The sequence below is a fragment of the Pogoniulus pusillus genome, chromosome 2 (assembly GCF_015220805.1).
Source record: "Pogoniulus pusillus isolate bPogPus1 chromosome 2, bPogPus1.pri, whole genome shotgun sequence".
NCBI classification, from domain to species: Eukaryota; Metazoa; Chordata; class Aves; order Piciformes; family Lybiidae; genus Pogoniulus; species Pogoniulus pusillus.
The window spans coordinates 15088937-15116866 of record NC_087265.1 but is presented as its reverse complement, the minus strand read 5'-3'; the positions used below and the strand labels follow the sequence as shown (position 1 = coordinate 15116866).

Sequence of the window (27930 nt, the reverse complement as noted above, 5' to 3'; positions counted from 1 at the left end):
CTATGTCTGTGTGAGGGTCCCAGGATCAGGTCCTTAGCCTGATCGTAGATCCTTAGCCTAGGTCTGGCCTGTAGCTCATTCTCCCAGGTAGTCCTCTGTCCAGTGATGTGGCTTTTCATTCCCTTGTGATGCCCTGGAGCAAGCACACTGGAAGGGCAAAAGGCAATAACAAACCAAGATGGAAAAAAAGGAATTAAAACTAGCTGTTGAAAAATTTAAAGCAAGCAGCAGAGAGCAATTTTTTGCAGTGTCAATTGCTAGAAGCATTCTGAGCATCCTTTGGGCTCTACCTGGCACCTCAGACTGTCCAATGAAGAAAACTGAAGGTTAAAAACCCTGAAAAATGGGTTGATTTTGCACCAAAGAACCCAGCTTACCACACTGCCCTTCTTTGATGTGCTTCCTTCTGAACAGAGCCCTTTTGCTTCATCTGAAGCAAGGTGGATTAGCCACCAGCTGTTTCCCATACGCGTCTTCTCTATCCTCACAGTGAATGGCAGATCAGTCGATGTCCACCCATCCAGAACAAATGCCAGGTCCTAAACTTTGGTCACAACAATGCCAAACAGTGCTACAGGCTTGGGGAAGAGTGGTTGGAAAGCAGCCCAATGGAAAAGGATCTGGGGTGCTGGTGTACAGTTGGCTGAATGTGAGACAGCTGTGTGCCCAGGTAACCAAGAAGATCAACAGCATCCTGACCTGCATCAAAACTGTCATGTCCAGCAGGAGTAGAGAAGTGATTGTGCCCATGTACTTAGCCCTGGTGAGGCCACAGTTTCAGTAATGTGTTCAGTTCTGGGCACCACCGCCTGGGAAAGGCAGTGAGGTCCTGGAGAGTGTCCAGAGAAGAGCAATGAGGCTCATGAGGGATTTGGAGGACATGTGATATGAGGGACAGCTGAGGGGACAGGGGTTGTTTAGTCTGGAGATGAGAAGGATAGGGGAAGATTTCATTGCCTGAGAGGAGGCTGTAGTGAGGCTGGCAACTAGTGATAGGATGAGAGGAAATGGGTTTAAGTTGTGCCAGGGGAGGTTTAAGATTGGACATCAGGAAAAGCTTCTTTACTGAGGCAGTGGTGAGGCACTGGAATAGACTGCCCAGAAAGGTGGAGTCACCATCCCCGGAGGTGTTCAAGCAGTGTGTAGACGTGGCACTTCAGGCTATAGCTTAGTGGTCATGTTAGTTGGGTTACAGTTGGACTCTATTTAAAAAGTCTTTTCCAACCTCAGTGTTTCTGTGATTCTGTGATCCTCTGGCACCAAAGGGTACACTGAAATAGGACTAAATGGCTTTGTCCAACTCAAAACAGAAGAGGAGAGTTCATCTTCTGCCTTTATAACACCAGTGCAGGTCCTACAAGGTGGATAGTGCAGGTCTGAATTTCCATCTCACACTAGCATCTGCTGATGATAATAATGCTGAAGCATTGTTAAACTCTCCATGTGGTTTTGCGGTCAGTCCAGGGATAGATCTTCCTTCTTCCTCACAATGCCATGTAAGATGGGCAGAAGATTTATTACTCCAAAAGACAGCTGGGTGACTGGTTATTTATCTTGCCCAAGCCCAAGGGAGGCAGTGGTGCAACTAGAAACGCTGCCATGCTCCATTCACAGACAACTTTGCTTTTCACTCCATGGAGCTCACACGTGAGTAATCTCACTCGGAAACATATCTACAATCTTATTTTGTTCATTTTGGGTACAGGTGTTTGGGCCTTCCTTGGAAGATAAGTTCATATACTACGATTTAGGATGTTGATTTACAGCACTCCAGTCAGAGAGTGCAAATTCCCCATGTGTATACTTTTGATATGCATCAAAATGGCTCTTTGCAGTGTGGCTGCCTTTCCAAGGTACATGCACAGCTTCTCCTCCAAAGGTACATGCACAGCTTCTCCTCCAAAGGTACATGCACAGCTTCTCCTACAAAGTGCTAAAATGAGTTGACAGGGATGTAGCTCACATTTACACAGTACATACAGCTCCTAATGGCTGCTGTACTAAGCCCTGCAGTATTTCTAAGATTGCATGAATTAGGTGAACAAGGTGATGCTAATTCCCACCACCTGTGAAGATGCTCATTCTTTTATGAACTTAAGCACCTTCCTGAGTAGAGTGACCATCACTCATCAGTGAGTTTCTGATGTGTCCTCAGGAGGGGTTTAATGTGGTTTTGGTTGTTGTGTGTTTTGGTTTGGGGGTTTTGTTTGTTTTGCTTTTGTGGGGTTTTTTTGGCTTGTTTGTGGTGTGGTGTTTTTTTTCCTGTTGCAGTGGTGGTCTTTAGTTCATTATTCATCCCACATTCTACAGTGTTTTTAGATTTCTCTCTTCTGCTGCCTCCTATATTCCTCCTTGCTTACACTACCGTCTTGCTTTGGATGCTTTTCTCCCCACTCACTTCCTTTGCTAGAATATCACTGAAAGAAGAGTCCCAGTGGCAGGAACGTCATTGTTGGTTTCATTTTCTGCTCTGATCAAGTCACAGATAATCCTTTAGGTCTATTGGCAGCCTGTGTGCTGACACAGCATCCCTCTGGTTTGGTTTTACTTTGTTTTCTTCTAATTTCCTGATTATCTGCGCTGCCCTGATCCTCTATATCCTTCAGAATTTCTCCTTCCTCTCTGCAAGAAAAAAAATCTGGCATGCTTCCCTCATCTTCCTTTGTGAACACTGAAGGGAAAAAATAATTTAATTTTTTTGCAATACCTGCCTCCTCTGTCACTGAATTACCCTTGTCATCTCCTACAGGCCCTTTACTGACCTCTTGTTCCTCCTGTACTTAAAAAACATCTTAATCTCTTCTTGCAATCTTCCTTTTGTCTGCCACATACCTCCTTTTCCTTTCCTTATTTTCCTCTGACCCTCTTCTTTCATCTTGCTGTTACAATCTTTGCACTCCACATTTTATCTGGTACTTTTCACTACATGGAAATGCTTTCCAGTCCTTTTCTATTCCTCCTGGGCTAGTCCAGCAAGGGACAGAAAGCCCTTCATTCGCAGTTATTCTCTGTTAATATTCCCTTTAAACTTGTGAGGAGGGGGGGAAAAAACAACCCAGAACCCCCATGCCTGGCTTTGTTTCCTGGTTTGGAGTGCACCAAGCTGAGAGGGCAACTAAGACCCTGAATCTGTTCCACTTTGTACATGCAGAAGCCTTCACAAAGGTACTGAGGCAATTTAGGGGGAGAAACTGGGTTTCCCAGCAGGAACCCAAGCATGTCCCTGCCTGCAGTGTGGACCTGCCTCCCATCTGCTCTTGTTGTGATTTCAGGTGACTGCAGAGTCCTTTTTGGAAGGTCCCTAACATCACCAGCTTGAAGGCAGATGGCATTTGCAGGCAGCCTCAGCACCTTTGCCATAATAAAAAAAAACAGCCAGATTCACGAAGTTGGACTGAAAGGATTCACCATGGGGAAGTGAGGACAAGAAGACAAGTCCATCCTCCCTAGAATTCTCCAGATGGGAAGGGACTGGGCTGTAAAAATGGCTCATGCTCCAGAAGACAGGGTTGCTGGGGCTGTCACATGCTGTGCTGACTGAATCTGGGCAGAAAGGAACTGAAGGGGTTTTGTAATTTTCAAATTGGCATTAAGCAATAAACCTGGAAATCTGCTCATCCATAAATGCAAAGACTTTTAATGTGCAAAGGAATCACTGTGACCATCCTAATGTGTTCTCTTCCAGTTGCTGCTGCAACAGGTCCATAGCTTTTAGCTGAGTTACCATATCTCAGAAAGGCATCCATCTTGCACTCTTAGTAGCCTTAGGAATCCTATCAAGGGATGGGAAATTCATCACATCCCTACAAAATCACAGTGGTTAATTACCTTTCTTGTTTTAAAAACACAGTCTCCATTGTAGTTTGACTTTGCCCAGCTTCAGCCTTCAATCATTTCCAGCTCTGACAAGGACACGCTTCTGTGTCCCTTTGTGAGGACCACATTGTCACAGTTGTCTCAGTCTCAGGGCTGCCCAGGGAAGTGATTGAGTCACCAACCCTGAATGTGTTTAAAAGTTGTTTGGATGCAGTTCATGTGTCAGTGATAAGTGTAGCATATATTTAATTAATTGTTTTTTTAATGGCCACAAATGTCATGTTTTCAATGACATGTGGCAAGGACCATTGTGATGGAGGGGCTGCAGGCCCAAAACTGAGGCTTCTCTATGCCTCTACATGCCTGGACATGTTTTTCTGCCAGGACCCATGGTAGTAAACAGGTTGTGTAACACACACACCCAGTCTGTGTTTCCCTGGGGTCTGCCCAGGTGATCCCCACATTTGAGAGGGTCCAGGCAAACAGCTTCTGCCTATTAAGGTAAGGTTTGGCTTACTGCCAACCTGATTGGTCACTTTAGATGGCCAAAAGGGGCCACAAATCTCAGCCCACAGTCTATAAAGAGGAGTGCAAAGGAGCACCACGTGTTCAGAGGTTCAGACTTAGCTGTTCAGACTCAGCTCTCTGATCCACATTGCAGCTCTGACCTGCTTGCAAGGCCTAGACATGGGACTGGCCCTTACCTGCATACTCACTGAGGCTCAGCCCTCTTGCATTGATCTCAACTCGCAGTTAACCTGTCTGTGAATCTTTGGAAGCAGAGCACATTCACACCTGCACTTGATACATATGGGGAGCCAATAGCCCCTAAGCCTAGAGCAGCTGTACATACTGGCCTGCTACCTCGAATTATCCATGGAGCTCAGTCTCCCAGCAGCCTGGCACACACTGCATGCCCGCTGCTATAGCCTGGAGAATCAGGTCAGCAGACCTTCTAGATTGTCTGCAAACCCACAGACACAGCCTGCTGGCTGTACAGAAGACCCTGCCAGAAGCTGCACTGACAAATCCTTCTCCTGTTCCTGGAATCCTGCCAGCTGACCATGCCTGGACACGCAGCATCCAGAAGACCAGCAGCATCGAGGCAAAGACCACCTCACACCAGGAGAGAAGGTTAGAGAAATCCTGTTTACCCCAGAGACTGGGAATGCTTCTCATTCCCCTCGCAAGCTGGGAAGATTCCAGCCTCACAAAGACCCGGACACACTGGGCACAGGCTGTGACACAATCCCGGGAGGGTGATTAATAATTAGGGGCAACACATCTAAATAAGCTTTGATTCCTTTGTAAAATAAGTTACCTCTGCCTTAGAGCACACAGCTTTCAGCCCTTGCTGGGCAGACAGTAGAGTTGTTAATCAGGCATTAAGCCTGAGGGAAATCTCTCTGTCTATAGTTGATGATAATTTGACAATGAGTAACCAAATCTCTGTAAATATATCATATCCTAATTGTTTTCATAACCTTGCACTAGAACTATATTTAATTACACAGTGGTTGGGGGTGGCAAGAGTTTGTAAATATTAATTTTAATGATAATTTTATAAAAAATTAATACCACCTCAAATTAATTTCTCACCTCCCCTCTAATAAGGGAGGCATAGAGAAATCCCCCTCCACAACAAGCATCACAAACTAAAATGCTCAGAAATGTGGAGAAATACAATTTATCTACTCCGTAGGTCTACCTGGAGACAGGAGCCCATGCAAATCAACCCACTGGAATGACAGGATAGAATAGGGACCGAAGCAAAGTGAAGGACAGCAGCAAGTACCTGGAAATTCGGGATGGGATTTAACGTTGGCAGCCAGGCTGATCTTGGGTTCTCTTGGTAACGGAAAGGGCCATTAAATGCCTGAGTAATGGCACTCATATTGAAGGCACACACTGCTGAGGCAGCTATGCTGTTTCTGGAAAAGAGGGGGGGGGGGGAAAATCCATTTAATCATTAGAAGATTGATGTTTTCATCATAACAGGCATCAAACTCCACTCAAATAAAATAGATGTAAATTGACAGCTAGATGTACAGGTAGATGCACAGCAATACCAATCTCAGAGGGAGTAAAAAATAATTACATAAACAGATTCTAAAATGCAGATGGTTTGCATCACAGTTATGAGAAATAACTTTAAAGCTCTGTTTTTAAAATGCTTGTGATTTAAGGGTCATGGAAGTAGTTCAGGCAAGAAAGGTGAATACAGTTTAATTTACATTGACTATTTGTGTCTGGGTTTTTGTTTGTCTTTTAAAGAATTTACCTATCTATATTGACTACAAATGATCCAATTTTTAATCTCTTGCAGTTTCTCAAGGTGAAACTGAATTTGTATGGGCTCCTGAAATGCTCAAGTATAAAACATACATAGAAAACACACACATACATGCACACGGCATGCAGGGGAAAGGAAAGAGTGACAGTGCAAATCAGGCTGGTTGTTAGAGCAGCTCAGCATGAAAAAAGGTCTTGCCAATATGTGAAAGCCTCTGTTTTCAGTGATCACAGTTCACTTCTTTGTGTTCCCAGCTGGGAACAGCATCTGTTTTGGACAGACTGTTCACCATACACGTACCAGCTAGGGGAGGAATAGCTGGGAAAATGTCGCTGTAGGAAAGACTCTTTGGAAAGGAATTTGGTTTAGAGATGCTCTGCTGCCCAGCCAGACTTAGACACAGATCAGTCAGGCTTTGCTGTCCCATTTTGGTCAGAAATGGAGGATTCATTTCTTCAAGGTTTTGAGTAGGCTCAGCTCCTTTTTCCTCAGTTTGGTTCAAGAGTGCCTCCCAGGTGGTGAGTGCACCTCAAGGAAACTGGCCCAAAGAGGGTTACGTGGTAACCTGAAATTCAAACCTGCTCCCAGCTCTCTCTTTCCTCCTCTGCTTTTTTAAAGAAAGGAAAAATGTTTAGAGAAAAAGATACCAGAATAAAACTAAAAATAGGTCTGGCACAAGAGACTGACTCGTCACGGTGCCTTTTAAATAACCCAAGCCCTGCTGTACGTATCTTTCTGATAATTAAAGCAATTTGAATTCTCTGAAAAGAACATCTTTTTTTTAACTAAACCAATAATTACACTCTCTTGCACACATGAAAAAAAGCCTTGCTCCACAATCCCAGGACGGAAAGCAGAACAGATTCTTTCACAGAAAAATTCTTCCGAGCAATACAACATCAGGAAGAACTTCCTGCTTTGCCTTCCCATTCTCTGCTCCCGACTCTGCCTCTTCCATCCCTGGAGTGATGAAGCAGCTCACTTTGAACATGTCAAAGCAACGCTGGGTGAACCTTTCCCCACTTTTGTCTGAGCACCGCTGACGCAGTGCGTGCTCACAGACCGGCAGCTTTTAAGACAGACCTAATGATGGATGACAAGTAAATGCCTCGAGGCAGACATGGGAGGGAAAAAAAGAAAATTAAAACAAAAAATACCCACCCAAACAACAACAACCAAAAATATAGTCTAACTAAAACACTTTGGAAAATATATCTTCAGATGCCTGCTAAGGACTCTACAGTTTACCGCCTCTTTTTTGCTAGAGGGGAGAAAGGAAAGAAGTTTTCTATGAAACCTGTGGCCCATTTATCTTTCCATCTGTGGTCTGGCTTATTTCCCATCCCTCACTATGAAATGTTTGATCCCAGTCTCAAACCAGTGACATCAACTTGTGCAGCTGGCTGCTGTGCTGTCCTGGTGTGAAGTGCAACCTCTTCTATTCCCACTTCCTACTTGTTGTGATAAACTTGATGGTTTAGAGGATAGGTTCAGTTCAAGGAGGTTTTCACATTGTCCCTATGACCTCCCAGAAAAAAAAATAATAAAAGCATTTTAACTATTTCATCAGCAGCTTCCTATGAAAGCTATCTTCCCAGTATCACCAAGGGTGGAAGAGACCTCATAGATCATCCAGTCCAACCCTTTACCACAGAGCTCAAGGCTAGACCATGGCACCAAGTGCCACGTCCAATCCTGCCTTGAACAGCTCCAGGGATGGCGACTCCACCACCTCCCCGGGCAGCCCATTCCAGTGTCCAATGACTCTCTCAGTGAAGAACTTTCTCCTCACCTCCAGCCTAAATTTCCCCTGGTGCAGCCTGAGGCTGTGTCCTCTCGTTCTGGAGCTGGCCACCTGAGAGAAGAGAGCAACCTCCTCCTGGCTACAACCACCCCTCAGGTAGTTGTAGACAGCAATAAGGTCACCCCTGAGCCTCCTCTTCTCCAGGCTAAACAATCCCAGCTCCCTCAGCCTCTCCTCATAGGGCTGTGCTCAAGGCCTCTCACCAGCCTCGTCGCCCTTCTCTGGACACGCTCAAGCATCTCAATGTCCTTCCTAAACTGGGGGGCCCAGAACTGAACACAGTACTCAAGGTGTGGTCTAACCAGTGCAGAGTACAGGGGCAGAATGACCTCCCCACTCATTCAGTTGGGTATAACAGAGCATGAAGCAATAAATCTATATGTGGGTCTCACCACAACAACTAGTAGCATGATCCTAAATACATTAAACATGAATCTTCCAAAACAAAAACACTTTAAAAAAAGTATATTTTTGTGATGCATTGGTATTCTATTATAAAGAAATTCAGACTGAAGCATACATCAACTCTCCTTAGTATGCAGAGCTCATGCAGCATGATAGAAGTCCCAGTGGAAGTTAAAAGAATAATTACTGTTATTTCTCTAGTCAGATGACAAATTGGAACATTTTCCCTTTGAACTCTCAAAAGAACATCATGTTGTAGACCCAAAATGCTACTTGATCTAACTTCAGCTATTATCAATAACTTCTTCAATTACACAAATGTTACATATTACATTGCCCTCAAAGGACACAAGAGAGAATGTAAAGCCATAATGCATGAAGAGTGACTGAAGTGTAATACGGAGGAGACAGGTAACATTCATCACATCTCACACTAAGCCTAGGAGATAGACACAGCACAAGAGAACTGTGCCTCCCCTCTTACAGTCCAAAACTGATACCTATTTGATAAATATAGTAAAATTACTAATAATTTCCAACTTCTGATGGTTGGCTGGCTGGATAAATGGATAGATAAAATATTATCACTATGAGCAGAAAAAACAGTGTCATCTCAAATGCCCAGAGCAGTAGCCAGGTTTCCTCATAATGTTGGGGAAGTTTAGCTAACAGCCTTGAAATATTTTTAGAGAACAACTCACGTTCCTTTTAGTCCCAGGAAAGATTTTCCCCAAAGTCCACAGTCCAGGTGCAGTGCTCAATCATGTTTATTTTTTCTAGTTGCTTCTCCACTAGCTTACTTTTGGCTGATATTGGTAATAGTAATGTAGAAACAAAATAAGGAAGATATATGAGGCTGACCAAATACTTGTGTACTTCTTGGCATTTACAGAGCAGGAATAACTTTCTAGCTCTGTTGACTCTCATAGTGAAACTCCCAACAGTGATTTAGCTCAGGAAGTTGAAGCTGACTTTGTGACTTCAAAGGCTGAAATTCAGCCCTGTCACACCAGTGAGGCTTCACTTCTCTGGTTTGCTGAAAACAGACCCTTACTCAGACTGAACTGTACACCACTGCAAACAAAACCCTCAAAGAAGTCAGCTCTTCAACATGCAGAAGTCCCTTTGAGTGTTTGTCATGTGGAGTAACTAACTCAATTTTTAATTCTCTAGTTGACATGTCAGGATAGCATCCCCCTGGAGAACATTTATTATTGAGACTCAATACTACATGGACTGGTTATAGCTTGAAACTTATCATTCTAGCCTTGGGCTTCAGAAAAAAAAAGTTACTTGAGTTTTCCTGACTTAAAAATATACATTATGAGATTTTTAATATGTTCTTTAATTAACTCCTCTTCTCCTTTCTGCTTTCACAGCTACACTAAATCATTCCAATTACAAGTTTTTTTCAGTATCAAGGCAAGAAGAGGCAATTACAAAGTTTCAGAAATCATGCCTTCTTCTGAGTTCCAATGCTGATTTTGATTTGTGGACATGAAACAGTTTAAGTGTTTTTCAACAGCAATTTATGCTTATTTCATTCCTGGCTGTTGTGATCCCACCTGTCTCATTCCCCTTCTTCTAGCATGCATGCATATCCAAGCATATGCACATATGCTACCTCAAGTGTATGCACATGTCCACCTCACAGGCCAACCTCAGCTTTTGCACAATTGTGTCAGATTGCCCAGGCAGTTAGCCTGGCTGAAAATTAATTACCTTTTGCTTCTGGGTCACTTTTAGATGAGCTCTGTGAACTACACAAGAAAAGTGTGTAGTTCACTGAGCCACTGTGAAAAGTCAGAAGTCTGTTAGAGCCTGAGTTTATGTCACATTAAGTTACCCTAGAACTGCACACTCACCTTTTATGGACTTGAGGAATCTATAAACCATGGATTAAAATCATTGTCCTAAAGGCTATGTTGCTATGATGGATAACACAGAACTATCTATTCCTTCATACTAACCCAAGGATATTGTCAGTCTCAGACTGACAAGGATAGAAGAAGGGCATTAAAAACAGTGCAGCTTACACATTAGTAGTGAAGACTCCATAGATCAGATCTTGCTCAGGAAGGTAGAAAGTGCTTTGCAATTCATTATAATAAAAAGGGATTTCTCCAGCACGGGAGCAGTTCAGCCTGGCCTTCATGAAAGTTGTCCACGTGTCCTCCAGTAAAAATCTCCCTCCAATATCATTCTTGCACACCCTTGCCACACGAGAATACACTGTTTTCCCACAGTCGTGCTCCACTGCATTCTCACGGAAGAAGAAATAGGTGAACAAGCCAATGTCGTAGGCAGCAATAAAGTTAGGCTCTGCAAACAAACATTCAAAGAGATTTACACAGGTCAGAATTCAATCTGCTCACTGACTTGTACAATGCATTGTGCCAGCGAGTTCCCTTCACACAGTCTTTCACAGCTGGGACCACAGCAAAGTCAGCAAAAGACATAAAAACAGTAGATGGGAATAATGATTTATAGGGATACAGTTCTAGCTCCATTTTTCAGATCTCGGAAAGACCCCATTGTTTCCTCACTTTATTGGCAAAGCTGCTACTGATTTCAGTGATTGCATATGCATGATTGCCTCTACCTACACTCCTTTTACAACAAAGCCTTCCCACTGGGCTCCCTCACCTATTCACTTCTGAAGTGCACCTTATGATGTGTTAAATATGCTGCGTGCATCCGCCTGATTCCTCACACTGCTGCACTGAAACATTCAACCCACTCTCCCAGCGCAATCACATCTGGCTTTTATCATAATCCCTTTCCAGTTTCTAGGCACAAAAGACTATCTTATGTCCATAAACCAAAACTATATCAGAGACTGACAGTATTGAAACAAGCTCTCCTTAACTCTTTGTCTCCTAGAATTATTGCTATTGTTTTCAGAAGAACTGAAAAGAACCTGGAATTGGTTTTGTAGTGAGTATTTTAATGGAGCATTTAACAAAGCTTTAAAGTGTACAGTCTTTTGTCCCAGTAGTTTCTTTGACAAAAGGAAAAGACTAGCCAATGAATAACATTTGACTAAACAAAAAAACCTCTCAGCTGGTTTTATAGTGTGCTTTTACAATGCTCCTTTCTGAACAATGCTCTAAAGAAAAAAGAGAAGTACAGATTTCTTTTAATGCTGCTGCCCAAGAGTGAGAGAAGAACACTGTCATGGGAGAGGGAGAGGAAGGCAAGCCAACACTGCTGCAACGCAGCTTTGGGAGGCAAAGGGGAGGCACCACAACTCATTACCCATAGATTTTTCTCCTTCAAACAAACAGTGAAACTTAGAGGGACTATGTTAGACTTTCTGTCTAACATGAATCAGAGAACTTCGTTCTGTAATTACACCATAACAGGTGAATTACACCAAAGCTTTTGAAGGACATCTGACCACACTGGACAATGTCACATCCATCACTTTCACAGTATCACAGTATCATCAGGGTTGGAAGAGACCTCACAGATCATCAAGTCCAACCCTTTACCACAGAGCTCAAGGCTAGACCATGGCACCAAGTGCCACGTCCAACCTTGCTTTGAACTGCCTCAGGGATGGCGACTTGGTCTAATGACTAAAGGCTGCCCGAGCCACAATCTCTTCTTTTTTTCCATTTAACATTATTTCATTTCAGCTTCCAATCACAGCCTCTTGTCATGACTTGTCTGGGTAGATTAAAGACCTTTATCCTGTCAGAAATCTCCTCTTGATGTAAGTACTTCCGTATCATTAACAAAACACTTCTTATCTCCTTTTCAGGAAGATAAATAAATAGATCTTCTTAAGTATCTCTCTGTGCAATAGGTCTTCCAAGCTTCAAATCACTCTTCTCTGAACCACCTTGAAGTTTTTGGTTTCTTGTTGAAAAGTAGCCAGAACAGGATGAAATCATTCCAGTGTCACCAGTGCTGCACATGGTTATAAATTCATGTTACTTTTTCCAGTCACAGACTAGAAACAGTGTCTGTTTATCTTTCCTTAAAATCCCTTGTTCCAGCATGGCTTTCTTCTGTATTCTCCGTTCATGCACAAACAAGAGGCACATATTTGTAATGACTGTGTGTGGGTAATGCTGCTCCTTGGGTCCTAAATCACAGTCTTGCCTGACAGCATCCTCCTCCTAAAACTCAGACTCTCCATACTGACTTCAATAAACCTGCAGAAGCCTCGTTCAGTCTCGCTAAGCTCAAGAGATTTGCACAGGCCCATTACCTGTGTCTTTGACTGAAAGGTCCCCAAATCCAATGCAAAGATTCCAAGTAGCTTGTCAGCTTACCTGGGTCAAAGGAGAGAGGGGAAATATTGGGGTCTCCATCACCACAGTCTGTTCAGACAACATGTGCTTTGCTCCAGTCAGAAGGTTTGGGCTCAGTATAGGAATTACTGGTTGAAATTCTATAGCTTCCTTGATGCGGGGTATTATCACACTGGGGTAACAGCTGCTTTTAATAACTGTAAAGCCACAACAGCATGGGTTCACATGGAACATAACATGCTGTTAAATTTCTCTTTTTCAGACTGATCTTGCACTGAAACCTACCATCTTCAGCTGAGTCAGTGGAAGTAGAGCGTGCTTAACACTGCGTAGAGCTGAGTCACCAGGATGGATGCTTTAAATAGGTTTTGATCTTCCAATCTTTGAATTATTTTCTTCTTAAAATGGTGTACTTGATCATCTCATGAGACAGAGATTGATATGTATGTTAGGTAGACTGTGAGATCTACTTTCTATATTCTAAAATCAACTTCTCTGAAATACTTCCAGACTATTTCAAAATATCTCCTAAGCTGCCACAACTATTGGACCAGAAGCCCTCCCCCAGTCAGTCTGAAAACAGAGGGTGAGATACACAAGCCTCTCAAGCTGACTTTAATACACCTCTTGCTCAGATATGACCCTCATGACTTTACCATTGAGCCATTTGGAGTTGTATTGCGCTGTCCTAAGTGGAGGAACATTTCCAAGGCTGCGGTAAATAGCAGGATCCCGTCCAGAGAAATCAATTACAGTTGCGGCATAGAGTTCTCCTCGTGATGTAATCACAGCTGTTGAGTTATGCCGCGGGTCATATGGGCACCGAGCCACTCCATTAATCCTGTCAATGACTTTGCTCAGATTTCCTACCTGTATTTAAAAAGAGACAAGAGAGAATTTAAAGAGCATCTGACTTTCTTAGTGGTATAGAGAACTCAGTTTGCCCATGAGTACCTATGAGTAAAACCTTGATTTTTCAACAAACCAGGCAGCTGTAAGACTGTAATGTCAGCATTGACTACTGTAGACTGATCTTTACATCCATCATTTGCCAACATAAAAAGACTGTTAATATCAGCAACGACTGCAAATTGATCTTTACATCCATAGTTTGCCAATGTAAAAAGTGGTGTCTGAGCCTCACTGATCCTATTGCTTTGTAAGAGGAATTATTCCCCAGCCAAGAAAGCCTGCAGGTCCCAACCCACTCGGTGTAATCAGCTGCTCCTGCTAGTAGTACAGGTTTCTAATCTTCCATAGATGCCTCCTGAATGTGCACTGATATTAAAAAATATAAATACTGTTCACAATCTCCTCTGCCTCCCTTGAAACCACAGAGTTTTGCCATTTATTTTAAGGAAACATTAAAGTATTTGTAACTTTGCCCAGATCCAGTTCATCCATGACACAAGCTCTTGCTCCTCAACTGTAGGTACATTCATGGCCCCGAGGCAGCCCAAAGAGACCCAAAATGATAATAAATAATAGAAAATTAGGGAAAACAAGCAAACAAAACCAAAGTGAAACAAACCCCCAACAAAACAAAACAAATCCAACTCTCTCCAAAAAACTCAGATTAGCTACATTTGTAGCATGCTGCCCTGCCAAATGCCTGGCCTTCCCCAGGGCACGTGTGTGCAACACTCTTTATGACTGTAAAAGAGGCAAAGCAGACCTGTCGACTGGAACACACTGGTGAAAAGGCATTAGTTCCACAGGTAAAAACCTTCTTGCCATAAACAATCAGCACTCGGACATAGTTCTGGCACTCTTCCTATAGGGACACAAGCAGAGACAAAGGATTTTTGAAAACAAGACTGAAGGGTCATTTTTTCCACATTAAATTAAACAAACCAACAAAAATTCACCTGTATTGCAGTTGGAATGCACATTTCTCAGCTTTAACTCAGGTGGAGTCTGTTGCCTCAAGCAGTGCACAGTTGTAGGGAGCTAGTGGTCCAAGTGAGCACACACAGTATGCTGGTTATTTCTCTAACTACAGCCCTGCACAGTTCCTGGATAGGATGGCATCAATCAGGTTGACTCTTAGCTACCCGAGTGCCTCTTTTTGTGGTCTGCTTACACTGGAGGAGGAATCCTCCCCTCCTTCCATCCTGCTACTTCTCACCTATTTTTCCCAGTAATGCTGCAGCTTTGAAAACATTACCCAGACACAAACCCCAGTGAAGGACAGCAGGTCTGCCTGCACTATTATTCACAACAATGCCCGCAGGAAAACAGCAGGAACAGACCTAGCTGATCAGGAGAATCTTGTGCTTGAACAGGCTGTTACTTCCTACCTCCCACAAGGATTGTACACTTAGGATTTTCCATGGTAGGAGTTCCTCTTTCAAGTCATGCCAACAAAACCCAGCAAATCCCCTTTTCTCAGCTGCACGATCACTTACCGGTAGAAACAAGCAAATCCCTCTGCATGCCAGTCCCCCCTAGGTGTGGGGCTTTTGTTGCCCCACAACAGGGTAGGGTGGCAGTGGTGTTGAGAGACAAGATATGCATCACCTGTGGTTTGTGTTAAACCCACTGTATCTAATCTGAACTTTGAGAACATCTATCTAAGGGTAGGTAGTTAAGCATGAAGTAAAATAATAGTGTGATATACTCGGTCTATAAAATAGCCAAAAGAATTCCATATAAAGAAGAAGAGGAACAGGTTGACCTGCAGCCATCTCTAACATTGGGGCCACGACTACCTGAGACCACAAGGACCTCTGAAGATGGAAAGAGCACGTGTAAGGAGGAGATTTATGTGACTATTTGAGATGATTTGCATGGAATGGAGATCTAATAAATAGGTAACATTTTGATCTATATAATCGGAAGCTCGACGCTTGCTTGCCATGCACAGGGTGCCAGAATGCTTGCTCAATGATGTTATAAAGTTTGATTCCTGACTTTCAATGACAGCAGGACAAGACTACACCCGGCCCTTTTCAGAAAACCTCCTTCATGTTGTTGAGGAGAGCCACAGTCTCTCACAGCCAGAGGCCTGTGGACTGCAGATCAGGCTAACTGAACATCTCTTGGGAGCTGAGCACTGGAAGAAGTCACATCAGACAGGGACTTTCTAACTGTACAGACAGGGAAAGGGAGGTGGAAGACTAGTGTGCAACTCTCACAGGTAGTAGAATCATAGAATCAACCAGGTTGGAAGAGACCTCCAAGATCATCCAGTCCAACCTATCCCCCAGCCAGTCAACTAGAACATGGCACTAAGTGCCTCATCCAGTCTTTTCTTGAACACCGCCAGAGACAGTGACTCCACCACCTCCCTGGGCAGCCCATTCCAATGGCAAATCACTGTCTCTGTGAAGAACTTCCTCCTAACATCCAGCCATGAAATTACAGTATAAGAAGCTCAAGAGCTGCCTGCCCCAAGGTTCATTCACACAGCCCTAGTAACAGATGTTCAGTGAGCTGGGCACCAGCCTGCCTGCTCTGGGGCTGCCTCAGCAGAAATAATATGAGCAACAGCTAATGAGTGACACCCATAGTGCTCCAGGTGAGGGAAGTCTATTATAGTCTAACATAAACAGAAAAGGAAACTTGTTAAAAAATAACAACCTCTGCTGGGTTATCCTGGCTGCTGTTTTTCTCCCTCCAACAGACCACGATTTGCCACTAAGCTGAGCCTACAGCTGCAGACACTGCTTCTCCTTCTCTAAGGGCCACTCTGTGAGTTTCCCTGTCTCACAGCACTACACACTTGATCATTTCCCTGAAGACTTCATTTGCAAGATTCAGCAGTGTGAAAACACTCCCTATCATCTGGAATGGAAGAGGCTTGCTTAGCTGGATTATGTGCTGTCTTCTTTCATGTGCTATATGGAAGGCAACTTGTTGACAGACAGCATTTCTGAAGGACAGCATTTAGTAGAAACCCACCAGTGCTACTGTACATACATGTGATTGCATGGGCATGACATGTGAGACTTGCCAGCCTAGGAGCAATTGCCCAGCCCAGCCAGAAGCTGTAGAGTGCCACACAAGAGGTGATGCCTGTCTTGAGATTTAACTTGGGTATCAGGGGCAGATAATGTCTGCCCCTGAATCAGAAAATGAGAGCTTGCAGTCAATTTGCTACTTATTTCAGAAGCAGATCAGTCATGGTGACTCTTTGCCAGTCTATCAAATAGGACTGTAGAACACAGTTATTCAACCTCAAATAATATTAGTATGACTACATATTTAACTGCAAAATACTAAATTACTTTGAGGGGATACTATAAAAAAAAATGTATGGGGCTCCTATCCCAACAGGGTTTTGTTTTCATAATCTGACTGATTTGATATTTAACCCAGAAAGCAGCTCTGTACCCAAATTCCACATGATAAGAGAGTACCCATGTGCTGCCCCTCCACTTGTATTTTCTCTGTTCCATGCAGAGTCTGAGCATAGCTTCTAACCTAAAGCACCTAGTATAATTTTTGTTGCTGGATCCTCTCCTGCCTAGGTACTTCAATATGCTCCAGACCAAAATCCTGTCCTAAAGACAGCTAAAATCCTAATTCTCAGAATTCTCTGCTTTGCACTGTGTTACAGACAAACACACTTCCATTTCTACAAAAGTCTTCTCACATGAGAAGACAGCATACCAAAAAGCATTCCTCTGTGAGGTCATGTTCTGGAGTTTACAGGTAGTGATGCATCTGTTGCACACTATACTTCATGGTGCAGCAGCCTGGCTTGGTAAGGATGCTGGAAGGTAATAACTGTTGTGTTATTTTAGCCTAACTAAGCATGGTTTTATTTGTATCCATTCAGGAAAAACAGAAGTTATTTACAGAAACACAGAAGAAGATACAAAGGGGGACAAAATATCTGACCACCTCCCAGTTATTTCTATTTACCTGGGGCTTTATATGGTGCCTGTCCTACTGGGATGCCTATTAGTCATAAATGTCACAAAGATTCTCAGCTCCACTAGATAATTGCAAGGCACATTCTCTGTGTAACACAGAGCAACTTAAAGGCCTGAAAGAGATGATTCCTCCATCAGCTCAGCAATTTCTACACCAAATCCACTTAGCTAGGGTGAACCTTGGGCTAGGATTTCCCTGTAACCTTGTGTGATTCATAAGATCCCCAGCATCAGGACACCATACAATAAAAGAAAGAGGCAATATGGTAAGGATGCTGGAAGGTAATAACTGTTGTGTTATTTTAGCCTAACTAAGCATGGTTTTATTTGTATCCATTCAGGAAAAGCAGAAGTTATTTACAGAAACACAGAAGAAACCACACTGAGCAAATACATCTGCTGCTGTCTGAACCTGCACTAAGGATATTTAACCCATGACTTCCAGCCCATTCCCATCTGTGGTAGCAAAGAGCAGAAGAGCACCGTTGGTGTGGCTGAGGTGTTAGACTGGAAACATTTCACAACCAATACTTTGAAGGGAACTGGATACACCCAGCCCAGGCAATGTTTTCTACTCTGCTTAAGCAATGATGCTACTAGGTGGGGGCCATATCCAACCACACTTGTTCTGAAACTGCTGTACATTATCTGGCATCTTCTCATCTGGGTGAACTGAAACATGCAGGTGGCTGAAGGACTTGCCATAGTGACACACTGAGTCAAAGGAGATCCTGATGAAAGACAGCAACTACAGTCTAACCACCAGATCACACCTCTCTAACCAGCCTGGTCCAAAGAGTACTGTGCTCATCTCATATTTCTTATTGCTGTAGCTACTGCCAATCACTCTAAGAAAACCTCCAATAAAAGCAAAGAACAAACCAAGCCACTTTGATGCTCCAGCAAGACACTGTTGGTGAGATTTCCATTTGACCCTCTTTCTACCCTGTTCTCAAAACAACTAATGAGTAACAGCTTCCTCTCTGCTCCTTAAACTAGCCTGAATTTGCTCCAAAAAGTCACTCAACATGCTGCTCTCTACAACAAGCCAGAACTAAGGCAATTGGTTAGCAAAATGATCTCACAAACCCCTACAGAAACAGGAGGCATTTAATGTAGTTTCTTCCATGTGGCTGGAAACTCGAGGCATGCAGGAAGCAAAACTCAGATGGGCTTTAACATAGGCAAAAAATCTGCCAAGCCTGAATCCAGCTCTGTTCAGATGAGACAATATTTGGATTCTGCGCTCACATTGTGGAGCAGACACTTAAATCTGTGTATGATGAGTCTGCAAATCTCATCATCAGAAAATAATATTGGGATCAAGAGATTAAGGATTTAAATAAAGGAGGAAGACTGGATATTTATACGGTTAATGAGAATAACCCAGTTATATTAGTTAGGATTATTATTAAATATATGGTAGAGCTGATAAAAACTTGTGGCTCACTGCCAGAACAGTAAGCATATCTCTAATTTCCTAGGAATTGCATGTTACCCACTCTGAGGTTCTTGGTCTTTCCTCAAAATGACCTGCTGCTGGTCCCTTTTTTGAGATAAGGCCTTAAGTTGAGCAGGTAGCACTATTCTCCAGTCTAACAACCTTTGTTTTCCTGGAAAGGAAGAATACATCACTTCTAATGCTCAACCCTACAGGGCACAGTGTATCACTGCCACTGAACGGAAAAACCATTTCAGGGAATCAACCAGGTTGGAAGAGATCTCCAAGATCATCCAGTCCAACCTAGCACCCAGCCCTAGCCAGTCAACTAGACCATGGCACTAAGTGCCTCAGCCAGGCTTTTCTTGAACACCTCCAGGGATGGTGACTCCACCACCTCCCCGGGCAGCCCATTCCAATGCCAATCACTCTCTCTGTCGAGAACTTCCTCCTAACATCCAGCCTATACTTCCCCTGGCACAACTTGAGACTGTGTCCCCTTGTTCTGTTGCTGGTTGCCTGGGAGAAGAGGCCACCCCCCACCTGGCTACAATGTCCCTTCAGGTAGTTGTAGACAGCAATGAGGTCACCTCTGAGCCTCCTCTTCTCCAGGCTAAACAACCCCAGCTCCCTCAGCCTCTCCTCACAGGGTTTGTGTTCCAGGCTCTATTGGTGGTTGTCTGGGAGAAGAGGCCACTTCATTAAAGCTCCTCAGTTTGAGCCTATCCTCATTTATTTCACTTTTTACAACATTTGGATTTAAATCTGCCTGTCTGTAAATGTTGTGATGTCTACAACTGTGAACAGGACCAGGCCTTTTTCTAGTTCACAGAGATGTCAGGCTGCTTGGAAGGCACATCTCATACCCAAGAACCAAGAATGGTAGCCTGTTGCTCTATTTGTGTGGACAGATCAGCAAATGGAGGGGCTAAACTCTTGACAGCTTCAGTTTGAGGCAGAAATCAAAAAGACACTTTCAGGATGCTGCAAATAAGACAGCTGTAAGTGCTTCTCAAGTCGTTTCTTCTGCCATCTCTGAACACTGGAGTTCTGAAATGTCGTAAGACCCTAATCTCATTGGACAGATGTATTTTCCTTTGAGAGCACAGCCATGCATAGGTACTGCTTTAATTGGCCTTTTACATTGAACAAATCACTCAAGGCCTATTGTCATAGAGCTTGTATTTGATTTTCTTTTCTTAGGCTAACACTATTTCATCACATGTTGATGTATTTTAATCGTAGACTAAAACCACCGCTGCATGCTGTATGAGAAAAACACCTGTTTCATAGGGCCTGCTCTTCACAGTAAAGAAACAAACTCCTGAGTGCAACAAGGAATTGAGAGAATCAGCCAACAGAGCTCCATGTTAGTCTTTCAAGAACGTTTCAGAGTGCAACTAATGTTTAGTTTAGCTGTTGCAGTTCACTTCAATTTGTTGAAAAATAATCAAGACCTAGCATGTTCCCCAGCACTGTTATTAACATGCTTTCAGGCATCTATATTTATTTCTTTGGACAAACAATTCTATTAAACAGTTTAAGCCAATGTTCTGACTGAGCTCTCCTCCTCTGAGCGCAACAGACAGCAGAGAGAATTGTTAATGATTTTTCCAGACAAGTTTTCTTCAACAAACTTCACATTCGAGGACTGATTCTGCACTGATATCTTAGCAGAAGCACTAAGAATGTAGGTTCAGATCTCTAGGAACAGATACAAAGGGGGAAAAAATATCTGACCATCTCCCACTTATTTCTATTTACCTGGGGCTTTATATGGTGCCTGTCCTACTGGGATGCCTATTAGTCACAAATGGCACAAAGAATCTCAGCTCCACTAGATAATTGCAAGGCACATTCTCTGTGTAACACAGAGCAACTTAAAGGCCTGAAAGAGCTGATTCCTCCATCAGCTCAGCAATTTCTGCACCAAATCCATTTAGCTAGGGTGAACCTCAGGCTAGGATTTCCCTGTAACCTTGTGTGATTCATAAGATCCCCAGCATCAGGACACCATACAACAAAAGAAAGAGGCAATATGGTGGGACAACCAGCAGCTGGATGCCTATCAGACATTTCTCTTGTTTCTTTCTTCTTCCAGAAGTGTTATTAGTGTGTCACCTTTCTCCCAGCTACACAAAGCTCTTAGGACAGGATGTAAGTGCTGCCATTTTCACAAATGGTTCCCTTTCACATTTCAAATTATGGAGTGCTGCTTTTGGAAAGTTAACAATTCTGTGCTTAGACAGGAGAGAAAAAAACAAAGTGCTCACATTTAGAAAGTCACAACTTTTCACGTCAGGCACAATTCCTCAGACGTGCTGGACGTGGACTGTTATGCAGAGACAAACCAATTACAAACTAGAAGCTCAGCAACTCGTAATGAAATCAAATATGCCTCTTCCCCTTCTGCTCCATTCATCACTCATTTTAACTACAGCCTCTGGGTGATTTCATTTGGAAGAGACAGAAAGGCAACACAACGCTGACTTTGTTCTCTGCATTGTCTCTCAGCTATGTGCTGTTTTTCAGGGGACAGTTTTAAGGTGTTGATCATGATACACTTTATAAATGCTGCAAAACTAAACATGATTACTCCTGAAAGATGGTGTGGATCTCCAGAGACATGGCAAGCAAAACATGGGCAACCCTTTGAGGAAACTCCAGCTTTTAGTTGATAAAAATAGCATATATGAAAGATTTTTTTCTGAGGTGTTTAATGCCACATGACATATTGCAGAGAGCTCATTTTAAAATCAGGTTCAAGAACTTCTGCATTAATAGATTAAAATTTGATAAATTAAGCTGAAAAAAGGTCCTGAGTGAAATCATTCACAAACTCACTGTTCTAATAGGGTCCCAGCTTGGTATCAACATCCTTCTTAATGAACAGTTGTGGATAACCCAAAGATTACGAACACAGTAAATAGCAGAGAGGTCCATGCCTCACTATATACATATACATATCGTAGAATCAACCAGGTTGGAAGAGATCTCCAAGATCATCCAGTCCAACCTAGCACCCAGCCCTAGCCAGTCAACTAGACCATGGCACCAAGTGCCTCATCCAGGCTTTTCTTGAACACCTCCAGGGATGGTGCCTCCAACACCTCCCTGGGCAGCCCATTCCAATGGGAAATCACTCTCTCTGTGAAGAACTTCTTCCTAACATCCAGCCTAGACCTACCCCAGCACAACTTGAGATTGTGTCCCCTTGTTCTGTTGATGGTTGCTTGGGAGAAGAGGCCACCCCCCACCTGGCTACAATGTTCCTTCAGGTAGTTGTAGACAGCAATGAGGTCACCCCTGAGCCTCCTCTTCTCCAGGCTAAACAACCCCAGCTCCCTCAGCCTCTCCTCATAGGGTTTGTGTTCCAGGCCCTTCACCAGCTTTGTTGCCCTTCTCTGGACACGTTATATGCTAGGATGTTTAGTAAGCTGGACACAACAAAACTACCACATTTTTGGGTAAGATATGCATTAAAGAGCAAGGAACAAATGGATTCCATGTATAGAGTGGGAGACTACATCCCAAGATTACAAACTGCAGAAAGGATTTAGTGGTCACAGTGACTAAGCAATTCTACATGACCTCCTATGGCAGAAGAACTTATGAAACTGCTACATCTATGAACAGAGGAGGCTGAATAAGAGGTAGAAGACTGTTTTAATCACACTCAGGCATTAGATAAAATGACAAGGTAGTATAGTGAAAAACTGGAGTGTGCAGAAACCAGACAAAATATATTCAAGGACAGCAGGAAAAATACTTCAAGAGAGTAAACTCAGGTTTTTACTTTAGCAAAAAGCCTAAGACTGGTTTGCCAAGAGCATTTAATTTACCTTTCTTAAAAATAAACACTGGTAACAGAAGGGTTCTTTAATCTAGCAGAGAAGGGCAGAATGAGACCCACTCAAAACTGAAATTGGATGCAATGAGGAAACGAAGTACATGTTAACTGGGAAGGTGATCTGACACTAGAACAAGCCAGCAAAGCATACAGCATCCCATTTGCTTCAGGCCCTCAGTTCAAAACTTTTTGCCCCACTCAAGAGGATGCAGCAGCCAAACTCAAGTCAATGAGTTCCATTTAGAAATAATCAGGCAAACTTGTGGCCAGAGCTGCACCAGGTATCAGAAGAAATGGTACTTTCTAACCTTAAATCTGGGACCTACATTTCTTGTCACCCTTTTTTTCTGGCCAATATATACTCAAATGTGGAGCAACCACTGTACCATAATAATTATACCTGTGATACAAGTTTGGTAGCTTTTATTCTTCCACTTCTTCATTGTCCTTATGGTAAAGCTCTAATAAGCATTACAGGAAGAGATTTTCTAAGCAGCAGGAAGAATCTGATCTATATATTCAACAGGTATGAGAATGAAGTGGGGGGAGAAAGGCATATTGATAGACTTGGTGGCTTTGAAAACCTCACCCTGAAATACATAAATTATTAAATGGGCAAGGAAAATGACCAGTCATATAACTCACACAAACTACACTGTGAATTAATGCAAGAGCCAAAGGTCCTCCTTCTTTCTAGCCTCTATCACCACACATCTAAGTGCCTGACAATCCATAACATATTTATCAGCAAATCATCTGTGCTAGGTAGAAGACTGCCATTAGTTAAGTTTTGACAAAGCAGAGCTGAGGCAGGCAGAGCTCTGTATCTTGTACCTCCACTGCACAGCAGAATCAGAATATTCACATCAGTGCTGCACTGACCCAGACAAAGGCAAAGATGCTGAATGAGAGCTGGGCATCCTAGCTAAAGCAGAGCACTTCACCAGCTGGCTAGGCTAACTTCTGTATTGTTGGAGCTACCACTAAGTCGTTTCTCTGCAGCGTAACAAACAATGAATGTGTAGACTCATTTCAAGACAGACACAGCTCTGGACACACAGGTTTGATGAGATACAGACTTGGGAGATCTAAATTTACTTAGGTACTGCAGAATCCTTCTGCCCTTGTTTGTAGCTTCATGTCTTCTTGTCAGACTTTTAGTCAACACCTGTATCTGTTATTAATTGTATGTCAGCAAGTGCCTAACACTCTGCTTAATTATTGCTTCTCAGAAATTCACACCTATGGCCACTGCATCCAAACAGTTTCAAGGTCTGGATCACAATCAGCATGAACTTGGCTATTCAGAGCATTACCTTCATGAAAATTCTGACAAACCTTTCTTGCAGTTTGAGGAGGTAACAGCAGTGAAGACATTCAGACCATCACTTTCTTTTGGCACAACAGTAAACAAGTCAAAGTGTCCTAGAATTCATTCAGTCAAATGCATGGCTTTAACAAGGGGTTGATTAAATAATTCTGGGTTATATAATAAGATCCTTCATGCACAATAGGATACAATTTAAATCTCACAAACTTCACAATGGAAGGATAAAAAGGAAAGTCCTTTCTTTACAGATTTTGAAGTACAAAGACTACAAACTCAAAAATTCCTCATGTCTTAGGTTTTGGAGGTTGTTTTAATTTTGTTCAGCCTCTGTTTGGTTCTTTCCATTGGTGGCCATGTTTGGTGTTCAACTAGCCCAATCTATTTTGCCTCCCTGGTGTTTTCCTGCATAATGTAGATCCTATCCTATAGGAAACTCTAAAAGATGTTCTAGGATAGCCATGATCCTGTTCTCCATGGCTACACGAAGTAAATTGTTGTTTACCCAGCAAAATTAAAGCTATTTTTGTGTGTGTATAACAAGTTAACACAATAATCATAGAAAGTTTATTCTATGAAATTAATATGGTCAATGGAAGATTGTATTCTGTTTAAAGTACTGGAACTTGGCAGAATTCCAGCATTTTGGGCCAGCCACAAAATTGCTCTCTGCTTGGCTGTCCATGTCTAAGCAAAGACTGTGCTTGTCTGCTCTTAACCCTTTGCCCAACTCGATTAATTTAGACTGAGAACTCCTTGCAGTGTAGCATTAAGGAAAACAGGGCATTCTCTCAGTTGAAGCCTGAGGATTTATCAACACTGTGACTCTCACATTTGAAAAACAAAATGTTTCCTGCTTTTAGAGGGACAGAAAGGATCTGTGTTTTGATCAGAAGTGCCTACAAACTCCAGACTGCTAGGACAACATGTGTTGGTTCAAACATTTTCTATTTTAAACTGCAGCTTAGGAGATTGCACCCACCTCTGAAGGAGTTCTGTGATATTCCACCTGAAAAGACTGCAGTGCTCCAGCAGATTCAGTTTTCACATTCAGGTGCATTTCAACAAAGATGAACTCCAACAACAAACAAGTACTGAAGCTCACATGGCTGAATGCCAGCAGCTCACTGCTGTGTACCTAGACTAAGCCAACCTGCCTGGCCTCAGAACCCACTGTGAAATGTTGCCTCTGGCTTGCCACCACTCTGCTCTTTGATGTGTCACAAATCGTCTCCTCTCCAGCAGTGAAATCACCTTTACATTTCACACAGAGCAAATCTAATAACCTGGACAGGGAACCTTTACATGGCTTGCTTGGTGGTGCTTATACACTTGAGGTGGTAGGTCTAAACTGTGGCAAATTTACAAGCTCAAGGTGGTGTCAGATGCTCCCTGGGTGGATTTCACATGATGCAAATAAATTTACCCATAGCATTATCATAGAAAAGCAAAACAAAACTTACCTCTGTTTTCCCTTTACTTTGACAGGACCTCCTGGTGTCTTCATCTGAACCCCATGCTGTTGCCTGAGAAACCAAAATGCAAAAGTCACATGACAGTGCCACCAACCACCATGTTTTGGAGACTCCAAAAATAAGAGAAAGTCTCTCCAGCCAATTTACAAAGCCCCATTTAAAAGCAGCATTGTGGCAGCAAACATGTATCTCACTCCCACTGTGCTCACAGAGCACACATGATAAATAGATGAGAAGTCCAGAGGCAAAAGCAACTGGAATGTTAACAGAGAACAGACTTTAATTTACATGTAAATACAACTTCTGATTGTCATTCAAGTGGAAGGTCCAAGACATAAGCCCCACACACAGAGCCACCACCTTCTTTTCAAAGAGGACAGTGCCCAAAGTGGCCAGCTTTCATCACCAAAATGAAAACCTTGCTTACAGCTAAGTCCAGTATTCTGCACAAATCTGCCAGCCTCCTTAAGCTTACCAGATTCTAACGTTCTAAGTAATCCTGCAGCAAAGTGAGCTAAATATAACAACAATTGGGAGCTGACAGGTGAAACCTGGAGAACTATCAAGTGGGGAGAAAGGCTGGATGTTGATTTGTGATGCCAGACAAGTGGGGTCAGATCCCGAGGTAGTGTAAAATGCATGAGGGCCAAGGGCACTACTGACTGGGGCCAAGTGCAAGTAGGATCCCCAGTTGGCTCTGATTTACTGCTTTGGAGCAAAGAGGCCACTTCCTTTGCAAGGAAAGTCAAGACCAGCAAAGTTGCATTGGAAAGAACTTTAAGATTTAAAAATGTTCAGCAGCATACCCAACCACTCACTGCTCACTGCAATTTCTCTCACTTCAGCACTTTTTAAAAATAGTCCTAGCAAATTCCAGCAGGCATTGTTAGCTGGAGGTGAAAATACATATAAACATCCATACTATACATAATACATCATCCTGAGCACAAGAAAATTAGCTCTGTCACACAGAAAAAGGCCAGGCTCCCAAAGTTCAGATACAGACCCAAAGCTCCCCTTAAAGAGCCAGGATTTCTCTTTTTCCCTCAGTCCACTTCCAACACAGGAAGAGTCTTCAAAGTTCAGAACTTGAACTTGAAGTTTGAACTCTTCTTGAACCTTCTCACTGCAGCCAATACATTTTTTTAAAGTCTAGGCTTTGATAGAAACTGCCCCCTTGACACTTGGTAAATGCTGTCTTTTTCAGGAGGAAGATGGGAGACCAGTGAGAAGAAGGGGCCAATTTTCCCACCCCTAGCTCAGGTCCATGAAAACACTCACTCAGAACCACAATACTACCACCCAGAAAATGCATTGATACTTTGCATTTCTACCTCAATGGGAAAACAGCCAAGGCGGGAGAGGTACCTTCTCCATTAGATCAGCATTCAGTTCAGTTTGGCTTGAAGTAAAACGTTATGAACACAGGCAAAGACCTAGTGGGAAAGGGGAAGAGCAAAAAGTCTTTCCCTAGGAGTCACTTGGGAAAAACTTCTCATGTACTGAAGTCCAATGTAGGCTGAAGGCCAAAAGCCTGTGCCTCAGAAGTGTTTCTGTGAGAGCTGGGATAAATCCTTCCTGGAAAAGATCATTTAGCCATATCCTGAGAGGGGATATGTCACTGAATGAGAGAGATCACATCAATAAAACATCATAAGAGTGCAAGAATTTTGATTGGTGACTCTCAGGAGCCCTCAACATCTGCAAAACAACTGCACAGCAGCATTTTGATCCCCAGTTCCAAATCAAGCTTGTATTCATCTAACCACTGTATCCTTGCACCTTGGATCAATTTTTGAGAGCCTTAATATAAAGAAAGCTTACTAGATGGCTCTTCTCATTCCAATAGCAGATGCAGACTACTCTCCATTACACAGAGCAGTTTACCTTAACAGTGCTTGTTGGGACAAAATGAAAACAAAACTCACTGGTTAATTCAGCAGCTGATGTTTCCTTGCAAATGCTGTGGGTCTTCTGGAAGCAATGCAATGGAGAACTTGGCCTCCTAAGGGATACTTAGCTCTTCCTGCCAGACACCTGGACTGCAGAGCTTTGAGGCATGTTGCAAACATAGCTCATGTCAGAGCACTGGTCCCCTTCAGCAATGTTCTTGGCGCCTAAACGTTTTCTTCCATTAGGCAACCCTGCCCTTCGGCTTTCCGAAGCTCTGCCTTGATGGGTCTAGTGATAACAGAAGCTCTTGGTGATGGCCCAGATTATAGAAACATGTTGTTCATGACTGCACCATTAGTCAGGGTGAAGTTTATTAGAGCTAAGGGGATAATTAGGCAATATGGCAACCCAGAACATGTTTAACAAGTCCCTCACGCGTCTTTGGGGGGACAGGAGTTTGAGGGCTGAGTAACTCAAATGACCT

The 27930-nt window shown here is 43.0% G+C and overlaps 1 protein-coding gene across 10 annotated transcripts in view; it reads right to left on the bottom strand.

The window, feature by feature from the left end:
* SEMA5B (semaphorin 5B) overlaps nt 1-27930 on the bottom strand; it is a 324525-nt gene that overhangs the window by 79536 nt on the left and 217059 nt on the right. For all 10 annotated transcript variants that reach the window (XM_064157107.1, XM_064157117.1, XM_064157118.1 and 7 more), the window contains 5 exons: nt 25542-25604; nt 14256-14354; nt 13237-13450; nt 10355-10640; nt 5612-5747 (listed from right to left, as the gene is read on the bottom strand). In XM_064157107.1, coding sequence (XP_064013177.1) covers nt 5612-5747; nt 10355-10640; nt 13237-13450; nt 14256-14354; nt 25542-25604 — 798 coding nt within the window. The remainder of the gene's footprint in view (nt 1-5611; nt 5748-10354; nt 10641-13236; nt 13451-14255; nt 14355-25541; nt 25605-27930) is intronic.